This window comes from Punica granatum, chromosome 6 (assembly GCF_007655135.1).
Source record: "Punica granatum isolate Tunisia-2019 chromosome 6, ASM765513v2, whole genome shotgun sequence".
Classification (NCBI taxonomy): domain Eukaryota; kingdom Viridiplantae; phylum Streptophyta; class Magnoliopsida; order Myrtales; family Lythraceae; genus Punica; species Punica granatum.
This window is the reverse complement of record NC_045132.1, coordinates 21,358,017-21,383,932: the sequence shown is the minus strand read 5'-3', so window position 1 is coordinate 21,383,932 and position 25,916 is coordinate 21,358,017. Positions and strand designations below refer to the sequence as shown.

Genomic DNA, 25,916 nt, shown 5'->3' with positions numbered 1-25,916 from the left:
TTCTATAAAAATCAAATTCAATTTTGTTTGTTGGAAAATGATTCACAACAAAATGAATCTTAGAATTTATATACACCAAATGAATATAAGTTTTTGTTATAGGAGATGATGGTCTAAAATATTTAAAAGAGATTGTTGTATTTAGGTATTTTGCTCTTATTAACATTGCAACAATTTAAGTATATATAATGTATAACTTTCACATCAATCTTGTCAAATGAAGAAATACGTATATATCATAACTTATTTAATATTGTATTTAATGTACACTATAAAGAATTTAAAATATTAATAATTTTTTAGTAGCAAATTCGCATGTGTTTATTTATATATTGATTGTAAATTTTTTTTGTAGATATCTCCAAATTTATTAATTTAAACGGTACATAAAAGAGGTTAATTTTAGAAAAATGTATTAGGCATATCTAGTTAGTAATTTATTTATTTTATTACTTATCTAAAAATTAAATTAAATAGAATAATTTATATGTTAATTGGTTCAATTATCAACATGTCTGATTTCTAACTGAAAATATTATGTGTTTGTTAGAAAATCACTCACTAAAAGATTATTTTATGTTAAATTTATGACCTTAATTTATGCGTAAAATTTTTAATTTTATTAGACCTATTGGAATACGAATTTATCAAATAAGAAACGCTTCAATTATGGAATTTGTCTTCTAAAAGTATTTTAGTAAAACTTTGAATAAAACACATATATTAAAAACCCATACATCGCATATGCAATAGACAGGCTAGTTATTCTAGAATAATAATAAGGAAAAAAAAATATAACAACTTCTATTAATAAGAATTAAAATTGAAACTTCTCGATTTCAACCTATGTCACTATATTAATTTAACCAATTATCAATTACAACAGATTTTTTTTTTTCCCGGGTAGACAATCGGCGCTTTAGTCCTACGTAGAAAAAACAAAGTTTTTGGGAAACTTTTTGACAGTTACATTTAAATGCGAAAAATGGATCCAAGGGAGGAATATTGTCTGAGAGATGCCAGTGGCTATCTCGATATTTTGGGAAAGATGGAGGGTGAAGTCAGTGAAGAGGAGCTACTGGACTTCTGAAGCCCGAGATTCGTGGACGGAGATCGACATGGGGATCTGAGAGATTCCCTCTCTCTCAGCCGCATGATCTTGGATTTGCATGTACGGACAGTCTTAGGTGGCGTTTGATTTTAAAATGATATTATATTACACTACATGCCGCTTCATTTTTCCCTTAATTCATGCTTTTTTAATTTTCTCCAATTTTAAAAGAAATTTGCACTTACACTTTTTTTTCAAATCATTATTATAATTATATTTTTAATTATAAATTTATCATCTACTATTACATCAACATATATATATTTTTTATTTTTTTATTTAATAATAATTTCTCACATATATTTATTTCTAATCATTATTATAACTAATTTTTTAATAATAAACTCCCCATATATTATATACATGGAATATACACTTTTATCCCTTATTAGGCTAGAACGGGATGGAGTAAAATTTCAACTATGAAATCAAATGAATCATTACTCAGTTTATTATACGATGTAGTTGTAATTTTTTGATACTAAAATGCATTGCAATGAACATTTTTGGACATACCATTTTCCTAGAAGGTTAATTGGGCCGAACCTCTAGCTATTTTTAATTAAATTTCTATACTTGTAGATGCATGGCGTGTATATATCTCATTTTGACCATGCTTTCCATGTGTACCTTGGCCATGATATATCATTAACTTCGGCCATCATCTTATATAGGAAGAACAAATATAATATTGAATTGATTAACCAAAACTGACTTTCAAAAATATTGATTTGTTGCCCTTTGCCTCTATCTAATAAACACGTCGACGTTGACCATTACTACAGGCTTTGTCACTTGATGCAATGCAACCCATCAAAAACACGAAAACGACCTGACAAATTAATTAGTGAATGTCCTTATTGAATATTGGCGTGCTTGTAGATTTTGCGGGGATCCCAATCTTTCTAAATATATTTATCGAATTAATGTACTCTTCAAAAAGCGTATTCTATTGTTTTTGCATATACAGTGGATAATTTCTTTTAGGTAGATGCATTGTAGATAACATAAAATTTGTCATTAATTATTATTCATAATTTTAAGGGTTACTTTTCCAAAAAAAGGAAAACAATTATAATTTCGAAAAGAGTTTCTCACTTTTAGTGATACTTACATTTCCTTGGCAAAAGACTGGAAAACCATTTGATTCTTTTAATGAATATTCCCAGGTAAGTTATATGTAATCCGCTATATTAAATCAACTTTATGTTTTGTGGATCTCACTACATAAAAAGAAAAGATCTTTAGTAACTATAAATATTTTTTTTATTGACGGCTCTATTTATTGGAAAAACGTACTTTTAGTTTTATAGGTATGGTTTATGAATACTATCTGGTCCCAATCGAGTGAATGCTTTCACAATGAAGTACGATTGTGTGACTATTCTATCTAAATAACTTTCCAATAAATTCTGGCTGACATCAATCTCGCAACAACGCTTTGTTGAACTCGAATATAAATATATATATATATATATATATCAAATAGGCTAAATTATGATAAAAAAAAGTATGCTTAAAAGTAATAAAATTCACGGATAAAGAAATAGAAAATTCATATATAAATCTCACAAAAAGAAAAGGAAGAAAGAAAGAAAGGGGCTAGAAGGCAACTCTGGCAATTTAAGGGGATCTGGGGCCTTTACTTGAGGGAAGCTTTGTTTGTTTGTTAAATCATACTTTACTTAACTTTACTTTACTTTACTTTTATCTCAATTCAATAACACAATCATTATTTTTTTTATCATTTTCTTCAATTTATAATTAATTATCTCATATAATTTTTCTTAATAATTATTACGATTAATTTTTTAATATTAAAAGTTTTCAACTATTTATTACTTTTTTCTCAATTTAACAATATAATCATTATTTTTTTATCTTCTCTTTCAATTTAATAATAAATTCTCTCACGCGCTTTTTCGTAACCATAATTATAACTAATTTTTTAATAATAAATTCACCCAACCATTTCTGTCTTCATCTCATGGAGTTAAGTATAACCATACTCTACTCTTTTACCAAACGTTATCATAATAACTTAAGAGGAGATCTACATGATCGATCAATTCTTTAAAAGAACAAGAGAAGTTTTTTTTTCTGATAAGAGAGACTCGTGAATTTAATATAATAAAATAAAATTTTTAAATAATTAATAGAGAAGTAAATATAATTTTATCACGAAAATTAAAATTAAAATCTTTTACTTGATATGCAATGATGTGTATCCCTACTCTACTGCATTACCTCCTACTGCTACTAGTAAGGAACAAGAGAAGCTACCGAGAAGATTTGATCACTCCCCAGTCAGATCTCTGTGTTTTGTCATGTGGGGGGGCACAAAAGAGGCAACTGTTGCTCTGCTTTATATGCGGTGACAGCTACCAGAGAGAAGGCAATAATTGTCACATCTACAATATCATCAATACCATATTAGAGCCACGTACATTAATCAATTTTAAATTTTATATAAACTAGAGTTTACAGTCACATCGTAAAAATTAATCGAGGTCATATTAAATTTTTTTAAGGAAAAAAGTTATATTTAAATTGAAAAAACAATGGGAATGGATAATAACTGGGAAGAAATGGAAGGAGAAACAAGAAAAGGAGAGAAAAGAAGAGTAAAGGGGGAGCGAAGTGAGACACTAGTAAAAAAGAAAAAAAAATTGCGAAGAGTGATGTGCATAATTATTTTTACTATTTTGTCCCGACTTTTTATGCATTATTTTTGTTTTTTTTATTATAGTTAAGGTTCTTAAGGGCATAGTAAAATCATAATAAAAATAACTATTAGGGGACATCAAATTTTCCCTTTATATGGTAGTATAGATACTAACATTTTGCTCGTGTAATTTGCAAATTATTGGTCTATTTTAATTAAATATGTAATTTTAGGGTATTTTCCAATCTTCGAAAATCATAATTGAGATATTTTTATTTAAATAATCAATATTTTAATATTTCTATTATTAAATTGAGAACCATTAACAGTAATTTAATATCATAACACTAACAAATACGTAACATATGTGCCTATTACATATGCACATATATGTAAAAATAACTATGCATCCGCGTGTTAAGCAAAAAATGAAATGAATTCACCTACAAAAATTGTCAACATTAAATATTATTAAGAAAAATAGATTTAGAATACACTAATTATATTTTTATTGAGAATTAGTATTTATAAATACCATATAAATGTGAAAAATCTAAGCCATGGAACACGGACTCTTTTTTTTTCTTTTTTTTTCTATTTTAGTTTATCAATATTCGATGTTGTGGGTCCTTTCATTTTTAGTACAAATAAATATAAATAAAAATTCCTGGCATGGACCCTTTCGTGGACCAAAACATGCATTTTCATGAATCGTCCGCATTTAAAGGCCCAAAGTGGACTATAAAATCCTGCCTCTGAGCATCTTTCCATGGAATTTGCCACTTTACTTTCATATCTTTGTCTCCCAATTTCCATATTTTTCATGTACTTAATTGGTTCAAAATCAAGAGTCTTTCTCCGTGAGATCGTTGCGATTTTTACATCTTAATCAAACATTGAAAATTCGGCGTGATCCAGAAACATACGTTGAAAATTCGGCTCTTTTCAGGGGAAAAGATTTGAAAAGAAATATAAAAAAAGGTCAGAAAAAATAATTTTATCTTTTACTTTATGTGTTTATGACTTTTTTTGCCTGAAGAACGACAAAAAAAATCATCTCATGACCGACATTAAAAAAAAATGTTCTCTATATATCCGAATTATAATTGAGGAATGCATCTATTGTTCTCTTTTATATAAATCCCATACCCCCACAACTAGGCTCGGTCCATCTATGCTTGATCCTGTTGATGTAACATCAAACAACATTAATCAACATTAATTATCCGATCTAACCATTATTGAATCCATTCTTTCGGGCAAATATATTCCGTCGAGACACGATCCATACGAAAACAGAATTGTACATGCAACATAGTGCAAAAAGAGGAAACCTGGGCTGAAAATCGAAACATAAAATCATGATTAAAGAAGAAATTAATTATAATCGTTCATCTATTTAAAATTTTAAGTCAATACTCAATCAAAGCAGGGTGAGGGGGTGGGGGCCCAACGACGTCGTAGTTAACTAAATCTTTCCGCTGGTCGGGACTTCGGAAAGCTCCGCACATTTTTCCATGATTGTGGCAATACAATATGCAAGCAAGTCTCATGGGACCAACACAAGTCTCCCCCACTAACATTGCATTAGCCATAAAACAACAAATATCTCTCAGATTCACCCAATTTACATTCCCTTTTTCTCAAAAAAAAAAGAAGAAAAAATCGAAATAACATGAGAATTTGTTATTATTTGTAGATCGCGATTCTTATGCGTGGATTTTAACCGTAATTTAGGAGTTTCAAATCAATTATGGAAGCACCTCGTGATCATTATCAAGTCGGCTTTTGAGTATTATGAATTAGTTTTGAGCAACATATTGAGAATATTTTAAAAATCTTATCGGAAAAAGGGGGTATTTTAAAAAACTTTTTGTTGGGGTAAACCAAGTTAAATTGACTGGGAACTAATTCGATTCGCTGGAATGAGGGCGATGCTAACTAATGAGGCTGGCGTGACTCATTATTTCATTCTTTCGCTAGTCTAATCTGATTTTCTAACTTGGCCACAAAAAAAAAGAAGAAGAAGAAGTGATTTTCTAATAAAAATTAATAATCAAGTATAATTTAGAAATGAAATCGGAGAATATATTTAATTAAGAAAAGTTGCATGCGCTGGCAAGTCTGTCGTTGTCTTTTGTGCAGGTCCTTTCTGCTTTGCTTGCCCTCACTTAATTACTTAAAAAAAAATTAACGAAAAGACATAAATAAATTAATTTATAGTATGGATGAGTTCGTATGTGACGTACGGTATGTCCACGGGATCATGGCTATTAATCCTCAACAATTATGAAGGAACAGATTAAATACGAACAGGGCTAAAGTTCGTTTAAACCCAACCAAAGCTAAGCTCTCCTTCGTTTTCAGGCGCCGAGACCTCGGAATTCTGATAAGTCATAGCTTGCTTATGTCGGATAAACTGTTATTATCAAGGCTGGCTGAGATGGTACTCTGGTCCTTCGCACGGCATGTAGTCTACCCCGAGCTTCGTAGCCGGCCCCTATGGCAAACCATCGACGGAATTGGAGAGTATACCATTTATCCGAACCACCTAATTAAGGCATGGGAACTCAATATCAATTGGACCATCTTCCTAATTCCACATTTTCTATCATACTGTCTATGTTCAGCGATCGATTCAACTTGATTTAGACATAAATGGTTTTGGAATAAGAATAACGTTCTTTGTTTTAGTTAATGATTGAATATGGCGTGCATGTGACTTTGTGAGAGAGATATGTAATTGGCGTCACCTATAATTGGTGGGATTCATTTATATTTCGGCTACCCACTTTGGTAAAGGTTCCAAGTTAAAAATTAAATGACCTCCCATAGTTCATGTGTCCCTCTCCCATGTACATATGAACAATTGTTATTTGTTCGACCCATTTAGGGACTGATCTACGATTTGGATCCCGAGCAGTTAGATCCTCGTAAGAGATGAACACGAAGTTAATATCTAATTTCTAAACGATACAGGGCAAAAATCACTAGTTTTTGCCAAAAAAATCAGAAACTAACGTTTAGGAGAGGTGAATGGACTCCTGTCGGCCTAGTCTTACTTTATGCTTAGCGTAGAAGTGTAATGAAACTTTACCATCGTGCGATATGCTATAATAATTCTCTTTTTGCTCTTTTTATGTTCGATGAGCTCCACAGAAGAGAAAGGTCCCACTAGTTTTTTTTTTTTCCTAGGGGTGATGTACGTTGTGGATGAAAATTTTATATAAATCTTATCCTTTTTGTATTATTATCTTACCGGTTGGTCGGTCATAACGCACAATGAGTCAATATTTATATTGATTTGTTATAATTATTTTATCGATCTCGTTTTCACGTACTAAAATTCCTTGCAAAGTGGTCAAAGGTAGATAAACGTTCGTGATCATTTAGGGCCGACGTCTCCTCCATATGTGTGTGTGTTATCTATGTATAATATGTAATGCATAAAATGTATGACTTAATTTCCGGCATTAATTGTCTGTTCAATAATATGGAAAATTCGGGGGATATATTCCACGTTAATTTATTGCTCGTTCATATATATAATTACTTGTATTTTAATCAGGATAATTAAGCTAAGGAGTGCTAGAAGTTTTAATTCATGGTTAAAGATAGATTATACAAAGAGGATTTGTATCTTGGGGGAAAAATTACATTTACAATAGAAATGACGAATCTTAAACGAAGGTCTTGAGTCTCGTGACAAGATTCTTTAGGCCGATCTCGACGCACATTTAATTTATACATGCTTGATTTAAAATATCAAAATCTGTGAAGAATAGGAATAATTACAACAAAATGTTCAAAAAATGTATCTTGTTAAATGAAGGTAATATTTTCCCTTGTACAACTTCTATTCATATCCTTTTTTTTCGTGAAATCTTGAATATCATTTTGTTAAATAACTCATATATCGGACCAAAAGTAAGATAATCAAGTGTACATCATATGCCATTGGTCGACCATTTACATATGCAACTCGCATGAATTACTTATGACTACATGCGTAAATGAAAACACGGTCACCCTCTTGCTTCGTAGTTGAATGTTACATGGCAAAAAGGCAAACCATGAATGGTCCTTCATCGATATTTATCTCAATTTAACTGGACAAAGCACGAAAGGACGAAATCGATAAACTTACGTAACTTTGACTGGCTAAAGTAGCATGCTAGGATAAAGAAAATAGAAAAGTAACCAAAGTGTTATGTCCTAAAATTGTACTTTTCCCATATAGCTTGATTTTGCAATAATTTATGATTCGCAGATATCAGGAGATTGTGGACGTGAATGGGAAGCTACATGGATTAAGAAAGTAATTGAAGACAGGTACTGAATCAAGGAAGGAAAGGAAAGAGAATTTAATAGCCCGTTTGATTTTGCAATCAAGTTTTTAAAATTTTAAGTTCAACTTTAACTTTATTTACTATACAATAAAAATCAACAACACAATTATTATTTTTTCATTTTTCTTCAATTTTTTTACCATTCAATTCAATTTTTAATACTAAATTCTCTCAACTATTCATTACATTTTCATATTTTTTTATCATAATTCAACAATACAATCATTACAACCCAATTAAAATCAAACTCAACTCTACTTAATTCTAAAACTAAACACACCATAAAAATAGATATGATAAAAACAAGAGAATTTAAAATTAGAAATGATAAAAACAGGTGATTCTTAAAGAGAAGAAATATAATTAGTACAAACGTGAGCTGGTTTAAGCGGCTGGACACTTATTCTCTTTAAATAAAGTCTCGAATTCGAGTTTTATAAATGTAAAATATTCCATATTATAAGAGTTTTATCTCCTTAGAGGCCGATCCAACTCAAACTAAATTAGTCGAAACCGGTTGGACATTCGGATAACGGGGTATTCATCGAATAAGAAATATAATTAATAGAGTGCTGATAATGGGTTTCTTTTACGGAAGATATTATATGGCTCGTTTCACAATAATATAGTGAAAAAGAATTAATACGATTTTTTTTTTTGTAAGACATAGGTGAGGTATTGTAGCCCCAATCATATCTCCAAAATGATCGATCCCAATCGACAGACGTGCGAGGGTAGGATTGCGCACCCAATGGAATGGAGATTGCGCTCTTGCCAATTAGTCTGCCCAAGCGTTACCTTGATAGATATGAATAATATTAACAACCCACTGCCGAGACAAAAGGGTGCGAATCAGCTCCACTAATGACTTCAAAAGTGGTGCAGAACATCCTTGGCCAGTAACCAAACATTATACCGGCTTCGAGTCAACCTCCGATATAATCCCGCAATAACCAAGATCTATGAGTAAGATTGTTTTAATTAAGAATAATTATAACAATTGCTGGAGTGATTAAACTCCGTTCCTTGTGTGATGAGGTAAGATCATTAAAAAAAATTTCAAAGTATTTTATTTTTATTGTACTGAAGGGAAAAGCCTATGTATAAGTCGAATACATAAAAAAATGTACGGCTAGAGCTAAATAATATTAATTTCAGTGGACCGTACTCGTTATTAAGGCCCAATTAGCTCAAGTGTAGGGGCCAATAAATGGCATAAGTTTGGAGTAAATTAATAATCATGGATTAATTAAATTTAATAAAATAAAGTACCGATAAGGATATATTTAGGGTCTATACGAATATTTTTATTAAGATTTAGGAAAGTTTCTCAGGAAATTACATCGTCGAGTCTGCTTGACTTATCTAGATTTAATCCGAATCCATTTTCATGCTTAATCCAGCAAGATGCCTGCCATCATTATATGAGAAACACTTGTTAATTAATTAAGTGTCGGATTCTATTACATATCTCTATCATTCGATCCATTACGACAAATCTTGTTTGGTATGGTTATTGGGTCCATTTAGGGTACAAATGTAGTCCCATGAGATTTATAAGTTAGCGAGACATGTTATTATGGAAAGGAGAGGACTCATTTGACTTTATCCTAATATTATATATGTCAATAAACTAAAATTTGGGTACAAATAATGGCTTAATCCTACCTTCATATAGTCCAAGAAAATGTTCTTTCACCGCGTGAATTGGACTTGAAACAAGCAACATTTTAGGTGATTTTAACTCGAGATTTAAAACAAAGAAATATCAATAAAGTCATTTTAGAGTACTGTCCGTTGGCATGAGGCAGCTATGGTTCTACCTCCGACAAAGATTTTCTGAGGAAGTAATAGTTCATATTGCACCAAGTTGTCGTGAGAAATGGATACTTAAGACATTCTCGACCTGAAGAAAAGGTGTTGAGTCGAACATATTACAACTCTTGCGGCCATTTGAAGTTCAAAAACACTATCATGAGAGAAAATTTTAAACGATTATTCCTCACGATGATTTGATAGAGAAGAATAAATAAAATTGTTTCAGTTAAAAATATTTATTATAATTAATTGAGTGAATAACACTCATTATTTTATTTATTATAATTTAAATGATACTTCCTTATATCACATATTGAGGTATGATTATTGAAAAATTTTTCCTATCATGAACACTATCATGGATCCTCTCTTTTACAGATCCGATAGCTGATATTCATAGGGTGTAATTCGGCAAGAAAAGTATCGAAGTCGAGTGGCAATTGCATCATTGATTGGTGTTGTTTCCTAATAGGACTTACCAATCATGACATTTCCCTTGGGAGTAATTAAAAAAAAAAAAAAGAAAGAGTTAAACATTCTAGATTGACCTGGCGCCCACTGTATTGATCTTTTCTCATGGTCCGCAAAAAGGGGCCACGTGTTGGGATTATTATATGGCCCTTTAACGAGGTACAGAGCTTTCAAAACAAAAATATTTCATAATTATAATATATAATATTTTTAATATCTCATGATATTCAAAAACCCGATCGTCCCGATTAATTCAGATGAAATCGGATCGTTTAATTGAAGATTAAAATCTTCCCAATGTAATTTTTTTTTGACAAGACAAGAATTCAAGATCTTAGAAGAATTAGCATCAAACCATTTGACGTAATTAACGTTGGGATAATATATTATTTTTTTAACCAATTAAAACTTAAAGTACTTATATAATAATAAAGAAAGTTAGTAAAGATTGAAATAAAAAGGAGTAGACTTGCAGAGAGACGATGGGATCACCCAATGAGAAGCAAACAAAAGAATGAATCCCATTCCTGTAATTTTACTCAATCGCGGAGGGCATTTGTTTAGCTTAGCCCTCCATAAAGAGAGCAGAACCTCATCCTCTCCGCAGGATGAGCAGACCCCAAGGTGGGCCCCACGCCTCCTCTTCTGTGTCTGTTGTATATCAGATTTGGGGGGCAGCCCCCCCGATTAAACCCTACTTAAAGTGGTAATTAACACCGTCATTATTCGGTAATTAATGATGGGCTGGCTCATCTCATCTCTTGATGAACGAGAAACCGAACGTCTGGATTGGAAAGTTCGGGATCGCCCGAGTTTCCTGTTCTGTTCTGCTCTGCGGTCTCATCAGTCGGCTTCGACCACCTTTATACTATACATGTCAAGCTGCATCTCGAGCTTAAAAATTGAAACTTTTCTACGATTATTCAAATAGGCCCAACGAATTGAATGAAAAAGGTTTTATTTTTCTAATCAGATCATCTGCGTCATCAACTTATTAGCTAAAACTAATCAGTTGAGTCCTGATCAGGTAGTCTTTTTAACAAGTTTTAGATAATGCCATATAACGTGAAATCGATTCATATAAAATGCAGTTTGTCAGATGTGATATCTAGTTGTGAAAATGTTTGATTTTTAGGTTTTTATTATATTATTGGTAGATAATATTGGTGATTATGTATTGTAATTTAATGGGGGGGGGATGTGAGGGGTTGTTCGTGTGTTTTTTTTTTTAATAATACACTGTACGAAAAGCAAGGAAGGAAGGAGGAGAGAATCTAGAAATGCCCATTTCTTTTCATTTCCTGAAAACCCCCCCACAAAATTCATTTCTCTGCTTTCATAAATAATACTTAATCTTTTTTTTGTATATATATATATATATATATATATAAAAGATATATGTGTAATAATATATTACATAACGTATATGTACACACACTATAGAGGGGCAAGAAGAAATATGTGTGTGTGTTGGGGGGGAGAGAGAGAGAGAGGGAGAGAGAGAGTGAAGAAAAAGCAGAGAATAAAAAGAGACCGGATGTTGACAAATTTCATGTCACTGTTCTTAGAACGTCGTTTGTTTGTGCCAAGATTTCTTATCTGGGATCTCTCTCTCTCTCTCTCTGAAGGCCTAAAAAAAGCTTCCATTTCGCCCTTTTGTTCTCCTCCTGTTATGTTGTAGAGAGAGAGATAGAGGGAGGGACGGGAGAGAGAGTGGCCCGCAGCAGATCGAGGGGGACTCGACCATGTTATTCCCCTCACCCGCTGTTGTTCCGTGGGAGAGGATCTGAGCTCGTTCAATGTTGTTGGGTGTCGGAACCCACTCCCCCCTGATCCTTCTTCCCATTATTATCACCTCAATTTCCCCTTAAATCTCCATTCCCCATTTAAAATATAGCCACAGCCCAAAATTTCCCCTGATGTGGAGATTCTGCTGAGTGATTGGATCCATCCATGGGGGATTTCCTCGGGCGGACGAGGAGGAGGAGGAGGTGGAGCAGCTGCTAATAATAGGTAAAAATTTAAAAAAAATTAAAAAATGAATTTTTTCTATTTCTTATTTTTTTCCTTTGTTCCTTTTTTATTTCGGGTGACTTGTTGATTTATTTTCGTGGTATCTTAATGGTGGTGATGATTAGATGATTCTGTGAATTGGGTTTCGGTCTTTAATCTGGTTGATTGCTCAGTTGACTGTGAATCACCTATTCTGATTTGCTCCGATAATATATCGGCAGTGATGATTTGGTGTTTCCAGAAATTGGGTTTGTCTTTGGTTGTTGAATAAGCTTCGATTATAGCTCTCCAGCAGCTCCTGCTATTCACTGATGCTACCGAGCGTGATTGGAAATTTGGAATTCCGTATGTGGCCTGCCGAAATTGAGGACTTCCTAACTTGTAGTGCTCTTGAGTGAGCTCCGAGTCCACGGGCATTCTATGAAATTTGGTACTGGATTAGAGAGATTGTGAGATGGCTGGCTTCTTTGCATGAGTGCTCGTCGATTCTGCTCGACACGTTGAGGGATAACAAGGAAATGGTGGCATATGACTAGGGCCGGTATTGCCCTTCTCTTAGTCAATGAAGTTGCTGCTTGGTAACTCTGTGCTCAGAGGGCTTGTGAATTAGTGAAGGAAATGGGAGGTTGTACAGCTGTGCTTTTGGGGACTGGGAGGCCTTGGAGAGTTAATAGACTCTAGAATCAAATTTGGTATTCGTGTAATTGTCTGGGGGGCAGCATCAATTTATTTATTTTTAGATCGACAGAAATGTCTGGTTTTTCTTGGGCTTTAGTTTTGTTAAGTCGTGGGGGTTTCAGTTTAAAAGCAACAAATGCACGAATTGGTAAGATGAGACTTGTTTCTCTTGCTGTAATGTAAGCTTAGAAAGTGCAGCAGGACCGATCAAGAAGGAATCCAATTTTACAGAATGGAAATTGGGAAGTTGTGCTTTCTTTTTGGGGAAAAAACAATCCTTAAGCTTCTCCACTACATGACTTCATTTAGTTCTAGGAGTTGTTGAGCAAATGGATGGAGAAGACCATGCAGACCTCTGATGAGTATCTTTCCAGTCTCAAAGTGAGACATATAGAGAAAGTGTGAGCTTGGAACTACGGTCATTTTCTTTATAAATTGATGACACGGTTTAAATAATTGGTGGGGAATAGGATTTTCTTATATACTTGGGGCTGTTACTTCCTCTGCTGAGAACATTAACGTTTTCTGGTTCCTTCTTTATGGAAAGTTTCAATTCAATCTGGAAAAGAAGATCATCTTTTCCCATGTGTTTGCATTTATTAGGTGTTTGTATTTTTGTCGTTCTTCGAATTACTAATTCATTTAATACCTTTGCTTCTTGCTGTCTTTATTTGGCTGCTTGCAGAATAAGTCAAGTGAGCATAATAAATTCATTTGCAATGTTTCTGTTTGAAACAAAGCTAATAACAATGATATCATGCATTATGATTTTAGGCATCCCGATTCTGCTGTTTGTTATATAATATGGCAATCCATTAGTTCTTGTGTATGCTCTCAAACTTCAGGGCATTTCTTCATGCACATTCCTGATCACATTGTTTTTTTGCCCGCTGCTAGGAATGGGAACAGAAGTCCATATCAAAAGCAACTTGACAGCGTATCTTTCAATGAGGGACCTTAATGAGGACTCTAATGGTTGTAGCTGGCCCATAATTTATGGAGACAAAGCCCTTCAGAATGGGCTATATCAGAACGGTGTATTACCAAGGGCTGCTACTGATGCCTACCTTGTATATGACAAAGATATTGTGAAACAGACAATGCTCGAGCACGAGGCTATATTCAGGGATCAGGTATGATTGCTTTCACCTTAGTTCTCTATTATCCTGATATCCACTCTTCTTATTTAATTGTTTGGTGATGGTTTCATGCTGGCTTAGCTTTTTGTTTGGACATTAGTTCTGTCAAATTTACATGGGTTTAGCTTGTTTTGGACTCAATTTGGGTTTGACGCGTGTGGAATAACACAGCACAGATTCAGACAGAATACATAGACAGGGTTTGCTAAAATTCAAAACTAGAACTCGCACTGTTTGCTACTATATGATGAGACCAAAATCTCATGAACCCTTAAAACTATGTGTAGGACAACACAGTGATAACGCATATCAAATGAGTATAGCAGTTCATCTTTTGGTTTGTTCCTTTTATCAGCAATTGAGAAAACCCATTTTTTTCACATCGATTCATCCTGCAGGTATGCGAACTTCATCGTCTATACGGGAGACAGAGGGTCCTGATGGACAAGTGGAAAAGGAAAGACCTGCAGAAGAGTCAGGTTCCTAACGAAACATCATTAGCATCAAGCTCCTTAATGTCTCATAACACATGCGAAGGTGCTCGGAAATGGCAAATCAGTAGTGGGCCCTTAGTAAGCCCGAGTCAGGTGAGGCCTTCTACATCAGAGTTCATGCATTCTCCTGTCAGTTCTGCAAAGGGGGAAACTGTTTTTGCTTCCCAAAATGGTGGTAGTTTGAATACTTCCGAGTCAAGACCCTCCAAGGTCAGGAGGAAGATGTTTGATCTTCATCTCCCAGCAGATCAGTACATTGATACTGATGAACAGGACCCACCCAAGGATGATAACTCACAGGGAACTTTTGGTAGTTTCGGAGACCAAGACCACAGAGCCAAAACTGAGAATGGTGTAAATCTTTTCTTTGGAAAGAAAGAGTTTGATGCGAAGGGCAGAAATATGGCCGATCTGAATGAGCCCGTTTCAGTTGAAGACACAAATCCTTTCTCTAATGGGGAGTCTGCTAAATCACAGCCATCTTTTCTAGGCTTACCTCCTGAAAGTTCTCTTAACTCTCATAATGGAAACCGTACTGAGACTGCTAACAGCTTTCCTTCAGGCAGTGATGTGAAAGGAAGAGGGTGGCTCTCTCATGTGCTCGAACCTGGTAAGCTTAGTTGTGAAGCTGCAGTAAAGGTTTTTGTTGCCTTAAGATGTGAGATTTCATAATTTTCATTCTTCAGAGGAGCCGAATGTTATGCAAGGATCATTCATTCTTTTACTTATTTCCTGTTGAATTATATAAAATATGATATCTTTGCGACTGCAGGGGACGGTAGAGGCAAGAAATCTGTTTTTCGAGGTGTCTGGGCGAACAGTTACATGCCTCAGCAGCAAATGCAAGGTCTGTTCAACAAAGTTCACGAGACTCCGTCCTACTCGCATGCTGACCAAAAGGTTGGCCTTAGCAGGGATAGGTCCTTTTGCGGTTTTGGAATGTCTGAAAGCATTAAAAGCCCAGAATCAGTTTTGGTCTCTCAATTCCCGAGTCAATTGCCGATCGCTTCCTCAGATGATTTGTCCAAGTCCTCATGGCCTCAGTCGGTGTCTATTTGGGAAAAGCCAGGCAGTAGTTTAACTCAGAAACCATTGCCAGTTGAAATTCATCAGTTTGAGGCATCTCAGCGTGCAGCTCAGAGCTATGGAATATTCAGCGAAAAGTGGCAAGACAGAAATGTGGCTTCATCGAACTCAGGTTTTGGTGAGTTGCCTAATAGGCAAAATGGATTTTATCATGGGTCTTCTTCGGGTTCCAAAGAATTGTCGGGCTTGAATCACGTTCCCTCTCTCAGCTACGACTACTTTAAGAGTCATAATGATGGAGGAGTAAACTTGAATGTGATACCGAGGAGTGGTCCAAATGATCCTGTTCTTACCCAAGGTTTTGGGATTGCTAATGTTGAAAGGAAGCAGCGGGAGGATGAGATGGTGACTCTGCCTTGGCTTAGAGCTAAAGCAGTTGGTAAGAGTGAACTGGTTGTCATAAATGATCTCAATTCTCGAGAACCGAAGCTGTTAGATTCATCTCCTCCTTTGCTTGCCAGCAAAAATGAAGCTGGAAAATGGGGCCAGTGTTCCAGTGAAGCTGATCTAAAGAGGGTTGATGTGGGCGAATGTCTGAGTGATAGAAAACTCTTTGGGCGGCCAGTTTTTGATAGGCCCAAAAATGAGCCATCGTCTCTTAACTCCCTCTCTCATCGATCTGAAGGAAAAGTCGTGGAAAATGAGAGGAAAGTTAGACTACTCGACATTAACTTGCCATGCGACCCCTTTCCTGAGTTGACCAGAGAGGAAAATTCAGCTGGAACAGAGATTGTACAGAACAAAGGATCAGATCCAATTCCAAAGTCCTCTTGTTCAAGGCATCAGATTATCGATCTGAATTCATGCTTAAGTGAGGATGAGACTTCTTTGGCTCCGCCTGTTTTGTATACCGATAGAAAGCACATGCCTATCATAGATCTTGAGGTTCCTGCAGTCCCAGAGAACGAGGATGATGTTTTCACAGGACAGGTTTTGGAACAGCCTCGTGAAACCTCTGTGCAGAAACCTGAAGAATCAATGGACGACCTTTGTAAAGTAGCAGCAGAGGCAATAGTTGCCATCTCGTCAGCTTGTCTCAAAGATTGTGCCAGTGATACAGTTGAGGACTTGACAGAATGCAAGGAAGACCGGCTTAACTGGTTTGTTGATCTGATCTTGTCTTGTGGTGTGCCCGATGAGAGCAGGCCCAGAGCATGCTCTTGGAGAGGCAAAAGTGATGGTGGGAATGACTGTGAATCCCCATCAGAAGAGGTTGATTTCTTCGAGCTGATGACCCTAAAGCTGACTGAGACCAAATCTGAGGACTACCTTCCTAAACCTTTTGTGCCAGAGACCTTTGATGTGGATGAGTCTGCTGCTGCCACTTCAGCTCCTGCCCGGCCCCGGAGAGGCCAGGCGAGGAGGGGAAGGCAGAGGAGGGACTTCCAAAGGGACATCCTCCCTGGGCTCGCTTCCTTATCGAGGCACGAGGTGACTGAGGATCTTCAGACATTTGGGGGACTGATGAGGGCCACGGGCTACCATTCGTGGCAGTCAGGCCTGACAAGGAGGAACTCGTCTAGAAACGGGCCTGCTAGAGGAAGGCGGAGATCCACTGTAGCTGTCAGCGTCAGCCCCTCGTCAGGATCTGGTTCACCAGGCCCTACTCTGACTCCGCTGATTCAGCAACTTAATAACATTGAGACAGGGGGACTTGAGGAGAGGAAAAGCCTCACTGGGTGGGGGAAGACCACGAGGAGGCCTCGCAGACAGAGATGTCCTGCCGGTAACCCTCCCATCATCCACTTAACGTGAATCGTGATTGATGGCTGCAGTTTATTTGAGTGCTTGCTGTGGGCTGCTATGGAGGAAACAATCTGTTCTCCTCATGTACATTCTTTTGCCATAAACCTGGTGCCTTGCTGTGGATGTCTTCGAAGTTACCTTTCGTGAATAATGCTGAAAATTGTGTCGGGATGATGGCAAGTATTTGTTAATATTCATTTGTGAGTCCATCAACATTCTCAAGGACTTATAAGCTCGATAGGGTTCGTGGGTGATGGTTCTTCTCCTTCTGTGCCGAGAGATCCAGAGACATGGAAAAAATCTGGCGGGTAAGGGGACTATTTCAGTTGCAGAAGATGAACAGCTGCGGCAGGTACATTTGACGGGGTTTGTTTGGCTTCTATTCGGCTCCATTGTACACATGAATCTTGTGATCATCGAAGCCACAGTGTTATGAACGGGACTTCAAAAAGTTAATTCTCTTGCCAATGTTTCAGTCTTGATTGCGCTGGAGACAACGTGGGAGGAGGTTCAGACTTAGGGAGTGCCCGTTGTGGTTGGTGGCTTAAGCGTATCTTAACCATACTCTAGATGAAACAGTCTGTTCCATCCTTAGCTAGCTTTGGGTATACATTCCTAATGCTTCAAGTTTGGTACTTCGAATTCTGGATCAACTAGAAGAGAGAGAAATAAACCAGTTGGTTGAATCAATTCTGTCGGTTATCTTCGATCTTCATTCGATAATCTATACAATCCTTTTGTAGATCTTCAGTTGCTGTTCATAGCATAGTCGATTGAGTGCATACTATCAACTTACGGCCGAGTTCTGGTACTTTGAATTTCCCTTTTTTTCTCAACTCCGCACTGAATTAAACAGAACTTATCTTATTCAATATGAACGTGAAAGGCTATGGAAGAAAAAGACATTTTTGTTTCTTAACTTTTGATGCTTTTGACATTTTTGTCCTAAATATTTATATTTTGGCTACTCTCGTCCTCCGTCAGGATGGCGGTCGGCAGGGGCACCTCCCCCTTGTTCGTTTTCCCCTTGATTTCAAGATTGGGATTCCCCTCGCTCTAAAATTTGGGGAAATCAAAGGGGGTGGGAGCGTCCTCGTCAGTCACCAACCCCTCGCCCAGTGATAAAGTTTCTTGTTAATGCGAAACTCTATCGTTATTGTGAAATATCTATTTATTTATGGTTCTAGTAATGAAATTATAGGATAGTGTCTAAAATTAGGATATATTTAATATGAGAATGGATCACAGTAATACATTTGGTGTTTTTAATTCAATTATCTATTACTAAATAATCGGATTAAAATACTATACATTTGAATTTATGTCACCCCAACACTATGTCATGTAAATTTTTTTTATTTTTTATTTTTTACATTTAAAGAACTTGGATGATTTTGATTAAATACATTTAAGAACATGAGAAAGAAATGGAAGCGAGTGAAGTGGACGCTTCAGAAGGAGCGTGTAGGTGAAGAGGAGAATGAGAGAGGAGATCTTTCTTTTTGGGAGGAAGCAGGAGAGAGAATGCGGTCGCTGTCGGGTAAGGAGAAAGTGATTGTGTGGTCAGAGTCCACAGGTCATTAGATACTCTCTTGACCAATCACATTTCATTTTCAACTCTTTTTTTTTTATTTTTATCTTATAAACTATTTCCCCCCCAAAAATATTAAACAAAATAAATGATTTTCTATATAATAAATAAAAAATAAAATCACACATGATTGGTGGGCCCGCCGGACGTGTCTCTCTCCTCTCCTCATGGGCTTCTTCTACAAGGACTCTCCTCGGGCTATATTTTATTGGACTAATATTATTCTAGAACACGGTTAGTGCATATTATTTTATGAAATTAAGCCCCACTATTAGAATCAAAATATGTCTAGGTAAGTTTTATTATATAAAGTGATCTCTATGCACATATTATATATATATATATATATATTCAATGTATTCATAATAAAATTTAGGGAAAAGTACAAAACTCCCATTATAATTTGAGCTTAAAACAAATTGAATTTTGTGATTTTTTAAAAACAAATAACATTCCGTGATTCACTTCGTGAGATATAATAGATTTCACCGTTAATTTTTTTGTCACTTTTGATCCTCAAACTTTTATTTTTGCCATTATTACCCTCAAACTTATAACTTTTTTTTAATTTGATCCTAAAAGTCAGAGAGAAAAGGGAAAGGGGTCGAAGCCGTCAGTTGGTGACCCCAGCCCCACCACCGAGGTTGCATGCACCCAAAGAGGATGTCGAAGACCATGGAGGTGGGGTCGGGGTAGCAGATTGGTGAGGTCCCTGCCTCGGAATCGATTAGGATCTCGAGAAGTCCTCTGTGGGTGTCGGCAACCTCGGTGGTGAGGTCGGGGTCGTCGATCGGTGGCCCAAGCCCCTTGTCCCTTTTTTCTTCCGAATTTTAGGATCAAATTGCAAAAAATTCAAAATTTTAAAGGTAATAATGATAAAAGAAATGTTTGAGGACCAAAAGTGATGAAAACATTAACGATGAGGTTCATTATGTCTCATGAAGTGAACCACATGGTGTTATTTATCCTTAGAAAAATCACATGGTGTAATTTATCTTAAACTCAAATCACAGTGAGAGTTTTTATACTTTTTCCTAAAATTTATATTTTTAATTTCGGTAAACTTATTAGTAAGTAAAAGGAAAGAAAAATTAATGACGTAACTAAATTTACGATAATACTCTAAATTTGAAGGTTATCAATTAAAGGAAATTATTTGCTAAGGGTAAATATGAAAAGTAAAAATGAGACGAAAGCTATTCTCGAGCTTCATAATAATATAACAGAGATCAAAGCACATGGAAGAGAGAGAGAGAGACAGTAAAAAATGATGATGATGAAATTAGTCGCAGTAGTCAGCTATAAATTTATACGGTCCTGCCTTGAATCGTTCGGGAATGGGCCTAAATGAACACAGTTTACTGTAAAATACAATACGGTCCACTAGAGTCAAGGATTTTTGAATACAATCGACTGTGTTCATTTGAGTCTCCGGATGGTATAGGACGGTACTGGATAAACTTCCTAATCAGCTTTATTGTGATATTTCGCTGCATGATTTCTGCCCAACAACTGCTGACGAAAATGGAGTTGCCCTAGCTGCTGTAACAAACCCCTTGCATCGAGCGTCAGAGTCCTGCACGTTACTAAATTGACTGCACACAGTTCGTTCGAGTCAAGGTGCATAGCTGTGGTGATCGGTATGACCGTCATGGCGACCCTCGAGCTACTTGTGATTGCGTCAATTGCCTTTCCCTTGATCCATATGAGTTTTAGACGTCGTAGTCGCGGTCGCACCCTGTTCGGGCACCCATAAGTCGAGAAGGTCTGAGAGATATGTGGAGACAGGGAGTTAATTGTAATCGTGTCTCTCATCTCTCTTATCTGCCTAGAAGCCCAAACGGCCTGAAAGACACGATTACAATGAACTCTAGAGTGTCCGAACAGGCTACGGCCGTGACACCTAAAGTACCTGAGTTTGATCGAGTAAAAGGAAAGTAAGACAATCACAAGCAACTCCAGAGTGACCACGACGGAGAGACCAATCACGGCAACTAAAACCCACTGCCACCGGCAGCCTTCAGACAGTGATGGGGATTTCGACGCTCGGCACAAGATTCCATGCTTCGTCTATTGAAGCTGTTGTTGGGGCAACTACCCTTTCCTATGCAACTGCGTCATAAATGTAGCTTGCAGCAACAAACATTACAAAAAAAAAAGTGGCTTTCATAACCTCTAAAGTAATTTTGATTTTAATTGTAAAAAATGACAAATGTTGTGTAGTGTGTTGAGTTAAAGTTAAAATTAAAATTTTTGACTTGAGAAATGTGTATTTTTATTGTGTACTGGACTGAGTTAAAGTTAAAGTTAAAATTTTTGTGATTTTAATCCTGAAAATAAACGGCCATAACACTCTCTTCTCATCGCACATCAATGCAAAGTCACACCTGAGAAAAGGCCCTCGGAGATGGAGACTACTGCCGATGACGAATTTAGGACATGAAAGCCAGTGGATGCGTAGAATTTTATACTGTAACCTTAGTAGCATATTATTTAAATAATATCTTATTTCATTTGACATGTTAACATAACACTTTTCCATCCTCAATGATATTTAACATTGACAATGTTTTATGTGGATTCAAAGATTTCCGATTTTAACTTTAACTTTAACTTTAACTCAACACACTACACAACAAAAATACACATTTCTCAATTCAAAAATTTTAACTTTAACTTTAACTCAACACACTATACAACAAAAACACACGTTTCCCAGGTCAAATTTATAATCACATCTCATTTGTCCTTTTCCACAATCAAAATCAAAATCAAAATCAAAGTAACTTTAACTTTGAATCCAAACGGCCCTTAGAGTCTGAAATATGGCACCACCTTGTTAATTTTTCGATGACACATGGCGCAGCCTTGTTAAATCTGTTTTTTTTTTAAATTTCGCTATTATATATTATATTTAGATTTATCTATTTATAATTTTTCAAATGCATGAATTGGAGTGTATTTATTGTTGTTACAAGTCAATTTTACTTTTCCCATTGATCGAAGCGCATTCAATGTTTTCACAAGTCAACTACATGTATAGATTAGTCTTCAATCTTGTACGTTGCACGTGTTTATGTTCATATATTTATATTTTGTACGAATAATAATTATCACAGTTTAAGATATTAATTTACATATTAGTATTATTATTATTGAAAATATAAGTTCTTAGCAATCAAATTTCAAAAATAATTTTCAATAGAGTTGCATGAATACTTTTGAATAGTTCAATTATAATTTTATTATCAATGTTTTTATTATGTTTTATAAATTTATTTAATTTCTACACGATTTTAGTTTGTATTATATATAATTATATTATTTTAAATATATTTTTATTATTTTATATTATTTTAAAATTTATGGAATCTTACTTCTAGATAAAGATTGTTATTATTTTATCTGATATCATTTTTTCAATTTGTATAATCTTCCATTGTGTGTAAGGATTGTTATTGTTCTATATAATGAGACATTATACATATATTTATATATGTATATTAGGTATTAGCTCGAATTTTAATATACTCTTTTTACATATTTGTTATTGTTTTAGAATTTATTAAAATGGAATCATTTCTATGATTCACGATTATTATTTTTAACACGTTAAATATTACTTTTTAATATGCTCATACATATATATATATATCTAGTTTTTATGATAAATTATATATATGCTTAATTAATTTTTGTAAGAATATCAAAATTTTTATATCAATTTCTATAAGCTAGGCTCAATTTTTATAATGTCACATTAACTTAATTGTTTATATACATTTATCACTTATATATAATTAAGAAATTACAACATAAATTTTCTTTTAATTGTATTTAGTAAGAGATTTAGGTACATTTAATTGCATTTATTAAATATTTTTAATTATTATTCTTTGTTTTTAAATTTTTTTCCATATTATTTAAATTTTCTTTTAATTATTATATATAGTGAGTAGGAGATTAGATACATTAATTGTATTTCTTAAAAATTAAAAATTGTTATATTTATTTTTAAAATTTTCTAAATTTTTTAAAATCATTTGTTATGCATCCATTCTAATTTATTATGTACCCAAGTAAATTTTATTTATTTATAGATTCAATCAAAAGTCTTTGAAATCAAATTAATTTGGTTCCAACAAAGTGCCAAATCACAGTTTCCAAAGCATCCAAAAAACCCCGATAAATTCGCACATTTACTTGAACTTAGTTTTTTGTTTTCTCGAAATTTACTTGAACTTACTTGGCTCTCACAGAAAAAAGAAATTTTGTTCTAAGATTAATTTCATTCAAAGTTTGGGGCTTGCTTCTTAATAATGAGGTGCCTGCGGCTCCTAGCCTGCGTCCTCCTACTCGCCACTGCTATCCCCATCCTCTCCGCAACAGGCTTAGGCGGGTGGACACGCATGAAGGACCTCAACGACCCATACGTCCAGGGGATTGCGAAATTCGCCATCAGCCAATACAACAAGAGGTCAAAGGCGAGCTTAACGTTCGTGAGTGTGAAGAGCGGCGATTCCCAAGTGGTGAAAGGTGTGAACTACCGCCTCATCATCTCGGCGACGGATGGGGCCACCACACTAGATTACGACGCCATTGTCTAGGACAAACTTGATCATTCAAGGGACCTCACTTCATTCAAGCCCGTTAAATCCTAAGGCTGCGTTTGTTAATCGGGGTTTAGGATAGGATTTCGTATTGAGTTTGGACAAGATTTTTAATCCTATGTGTAGTTCATTTCCTAGATAATGGTTGGGAGCATGCTTGGACTAGTATTATGTAGAATGTTATGGAATGATCAATATAATGGATCCTAATTAATAGCATTTTAAAAGTTAAATAACAAAACAAAAACTTCAAATATCAAAATTTAACAACATAATGGTCACCGGAGGTCGCCAACACCCTTGATTCGAGTGGAGGTGGCTGGCGTCGCCGCCGCTCCTCTCTCCCTCACCTCCTTTCTCTTTTATGAAGTGCAATAATTTTCGGGCAGCAACAGTCTGATCTAATATGATGCCAACCACCACTGTCCAGGTCAGGTTGCGACCCGCTGCTAATCTTACCGGTGCAATGACGGCTAGGTTCAAGGACTCAAGCACCCCTCTCAGTCGCCGTTGTCCCCAAGTTTCCATGGATGGCACAATTTGTAAATTCGAAACCAACATGAGAATTTTTATCAGCGACAAATTATTTTCTAATCCCCTCCAGCTTCACCTCCTATGTAAGATTTCGTTTTTTTTATTATTATTATTATTTCCAATGTGTATTCTGATATACGAAAACCAAATGAACCCCGACTAATTTAGTTTGAACCAAGTCGGCCAATGAAGGGTTAAAATTATCTCAGCGTGTCTATCCAAAAAAAGAAAAAAGAATTCTCATTAGGTTGAGTAGTTATTTCTTGTTTAATTACCATAATAACCTCAATTTAGTGGCCATAAAAATTGAAATTTATGTGAAAAGGGTATTTTGGGAACTTGAAGGTGAGACGAAAATAGAGTTTCTGGCTTTATATGATACTATAGACTAGTATGTAAAACGATTCTTTTTTCTTTTTTCTTTTTTTTATTCTTTTTATCATAACATTTAGAAAGTATTGAAGAACTATCACCCCAAACAAGCACATAGTTTATGCTCTTCAAGCGAAGACCCCGCTCCTCTTACTCGTGAAATATGCATGCAACAACGACAACCTTAACAACACCAGCAGATACAGCAAACTTTGAAGAGTTTGTGCAATCAAAGGGCAAACTCAATAGACAATCCCGTTCAGGAGTCGACGATGTTTGAGTCAAGTGAAAATGCACAGTACGAGAGCAAGTACATTCACTTAAGTGCTAACACCAGTGGAGAATCTTGTGCAATGGAAGACGATGAAGGCAAAAGAATTGCCGCCATCGCTGCACGAACTCAAAGAGAATGTGAAGCGAGAAACTTGTTCGCCATTATCTTCAGGATTGAACTCAAAATGCTCCAAGGTTATGTCCATGGACGTCATAGTAAACTTGAGCCTCGCGAGTTGGTTGACTTTGCCTCCAACAGATTCCAATTTAGCAGATGTAAACTCCAGTTTATTAAGAACGATTTGATGTTGGCATGGGTCTCTCATGGAAGCGGAATACAAAGCTTAGAACAGTGGATAAACCTTGGAGGTTAAGGTTAGATATGATCAGCCACCGCTTGTTTCATGAGGTGAGAAACATTTCGGAAAGGCTTCTTTGAGTCTGTCTCGATTCCTTTGCCATATCTTTTGGTTGTGCTGTGAAGTTGAAACTTGGGGTGTTTAACTTCACGTCTCCATGGCAAGTAACATCTTAGCCATTTGTGATGTACCATTCAGGCTTCTTTCCTTCCTTCAATTTACGTCGCCGGTGATAATGCACATGGGTGAATCAATCAGTTAGTATGAAAGTCTTGATAGCCCTTTGAGTACTATATTCATTCGGTATGTTTCATGTTACAAAGTGCATTGAAAGATCGAGATGTCATGCAAGTTCAAATGTATCTAAATATGTTACTCTGGTTGGATATGTTTAGACAGCACTATTAGCTGTGTCAGGAACACCTCATGTTATAAAATTGCCAGCCTGGAATTAAACATTTCTGAATGGATCGGAACCGTCTATTATGCCATCCCTCAGTACGAGGAGCATCTTGTTGCTTGCCGAGGCGGCACTGGTTGAGTTCGGGATGATTAACACCGTTTCTGATGAGTAGAATCTGTTCTTTAAGAATAGTCTCATCGATTG

General features: G+C 35.5%; 1 protein-coding gene across 1 annotated transcript; it reads left to right on the top strand.

The window, feature by feature from the left end:
- Positions 1-11,918: 11,918 nt before the first annotated feature.
- Positions 11,919-18,372, top strand: LOC116210671. Its single transcript, XM_031544638.1, has 4 exons — positions 11,919-12,427; positions 14,003-14,238; positions 14,643-15,348; positions 15,511-18,372. The coding sequence occupies exons 2-4, from the start codon at positions 14,005-14,007 to the stop codon at positions 17,577-17,579; spliced, it is 3,009 nt and encodes a 1,002-aa protein (XP_031400498.1). The 5' UTR covers positions 11,919-12,427; positions 14,003-14,004; the 3' UTR covers positions 17,580-18,372.
- Positions 18,373-25,916: the final 7,544 nt, after the last annotated feature.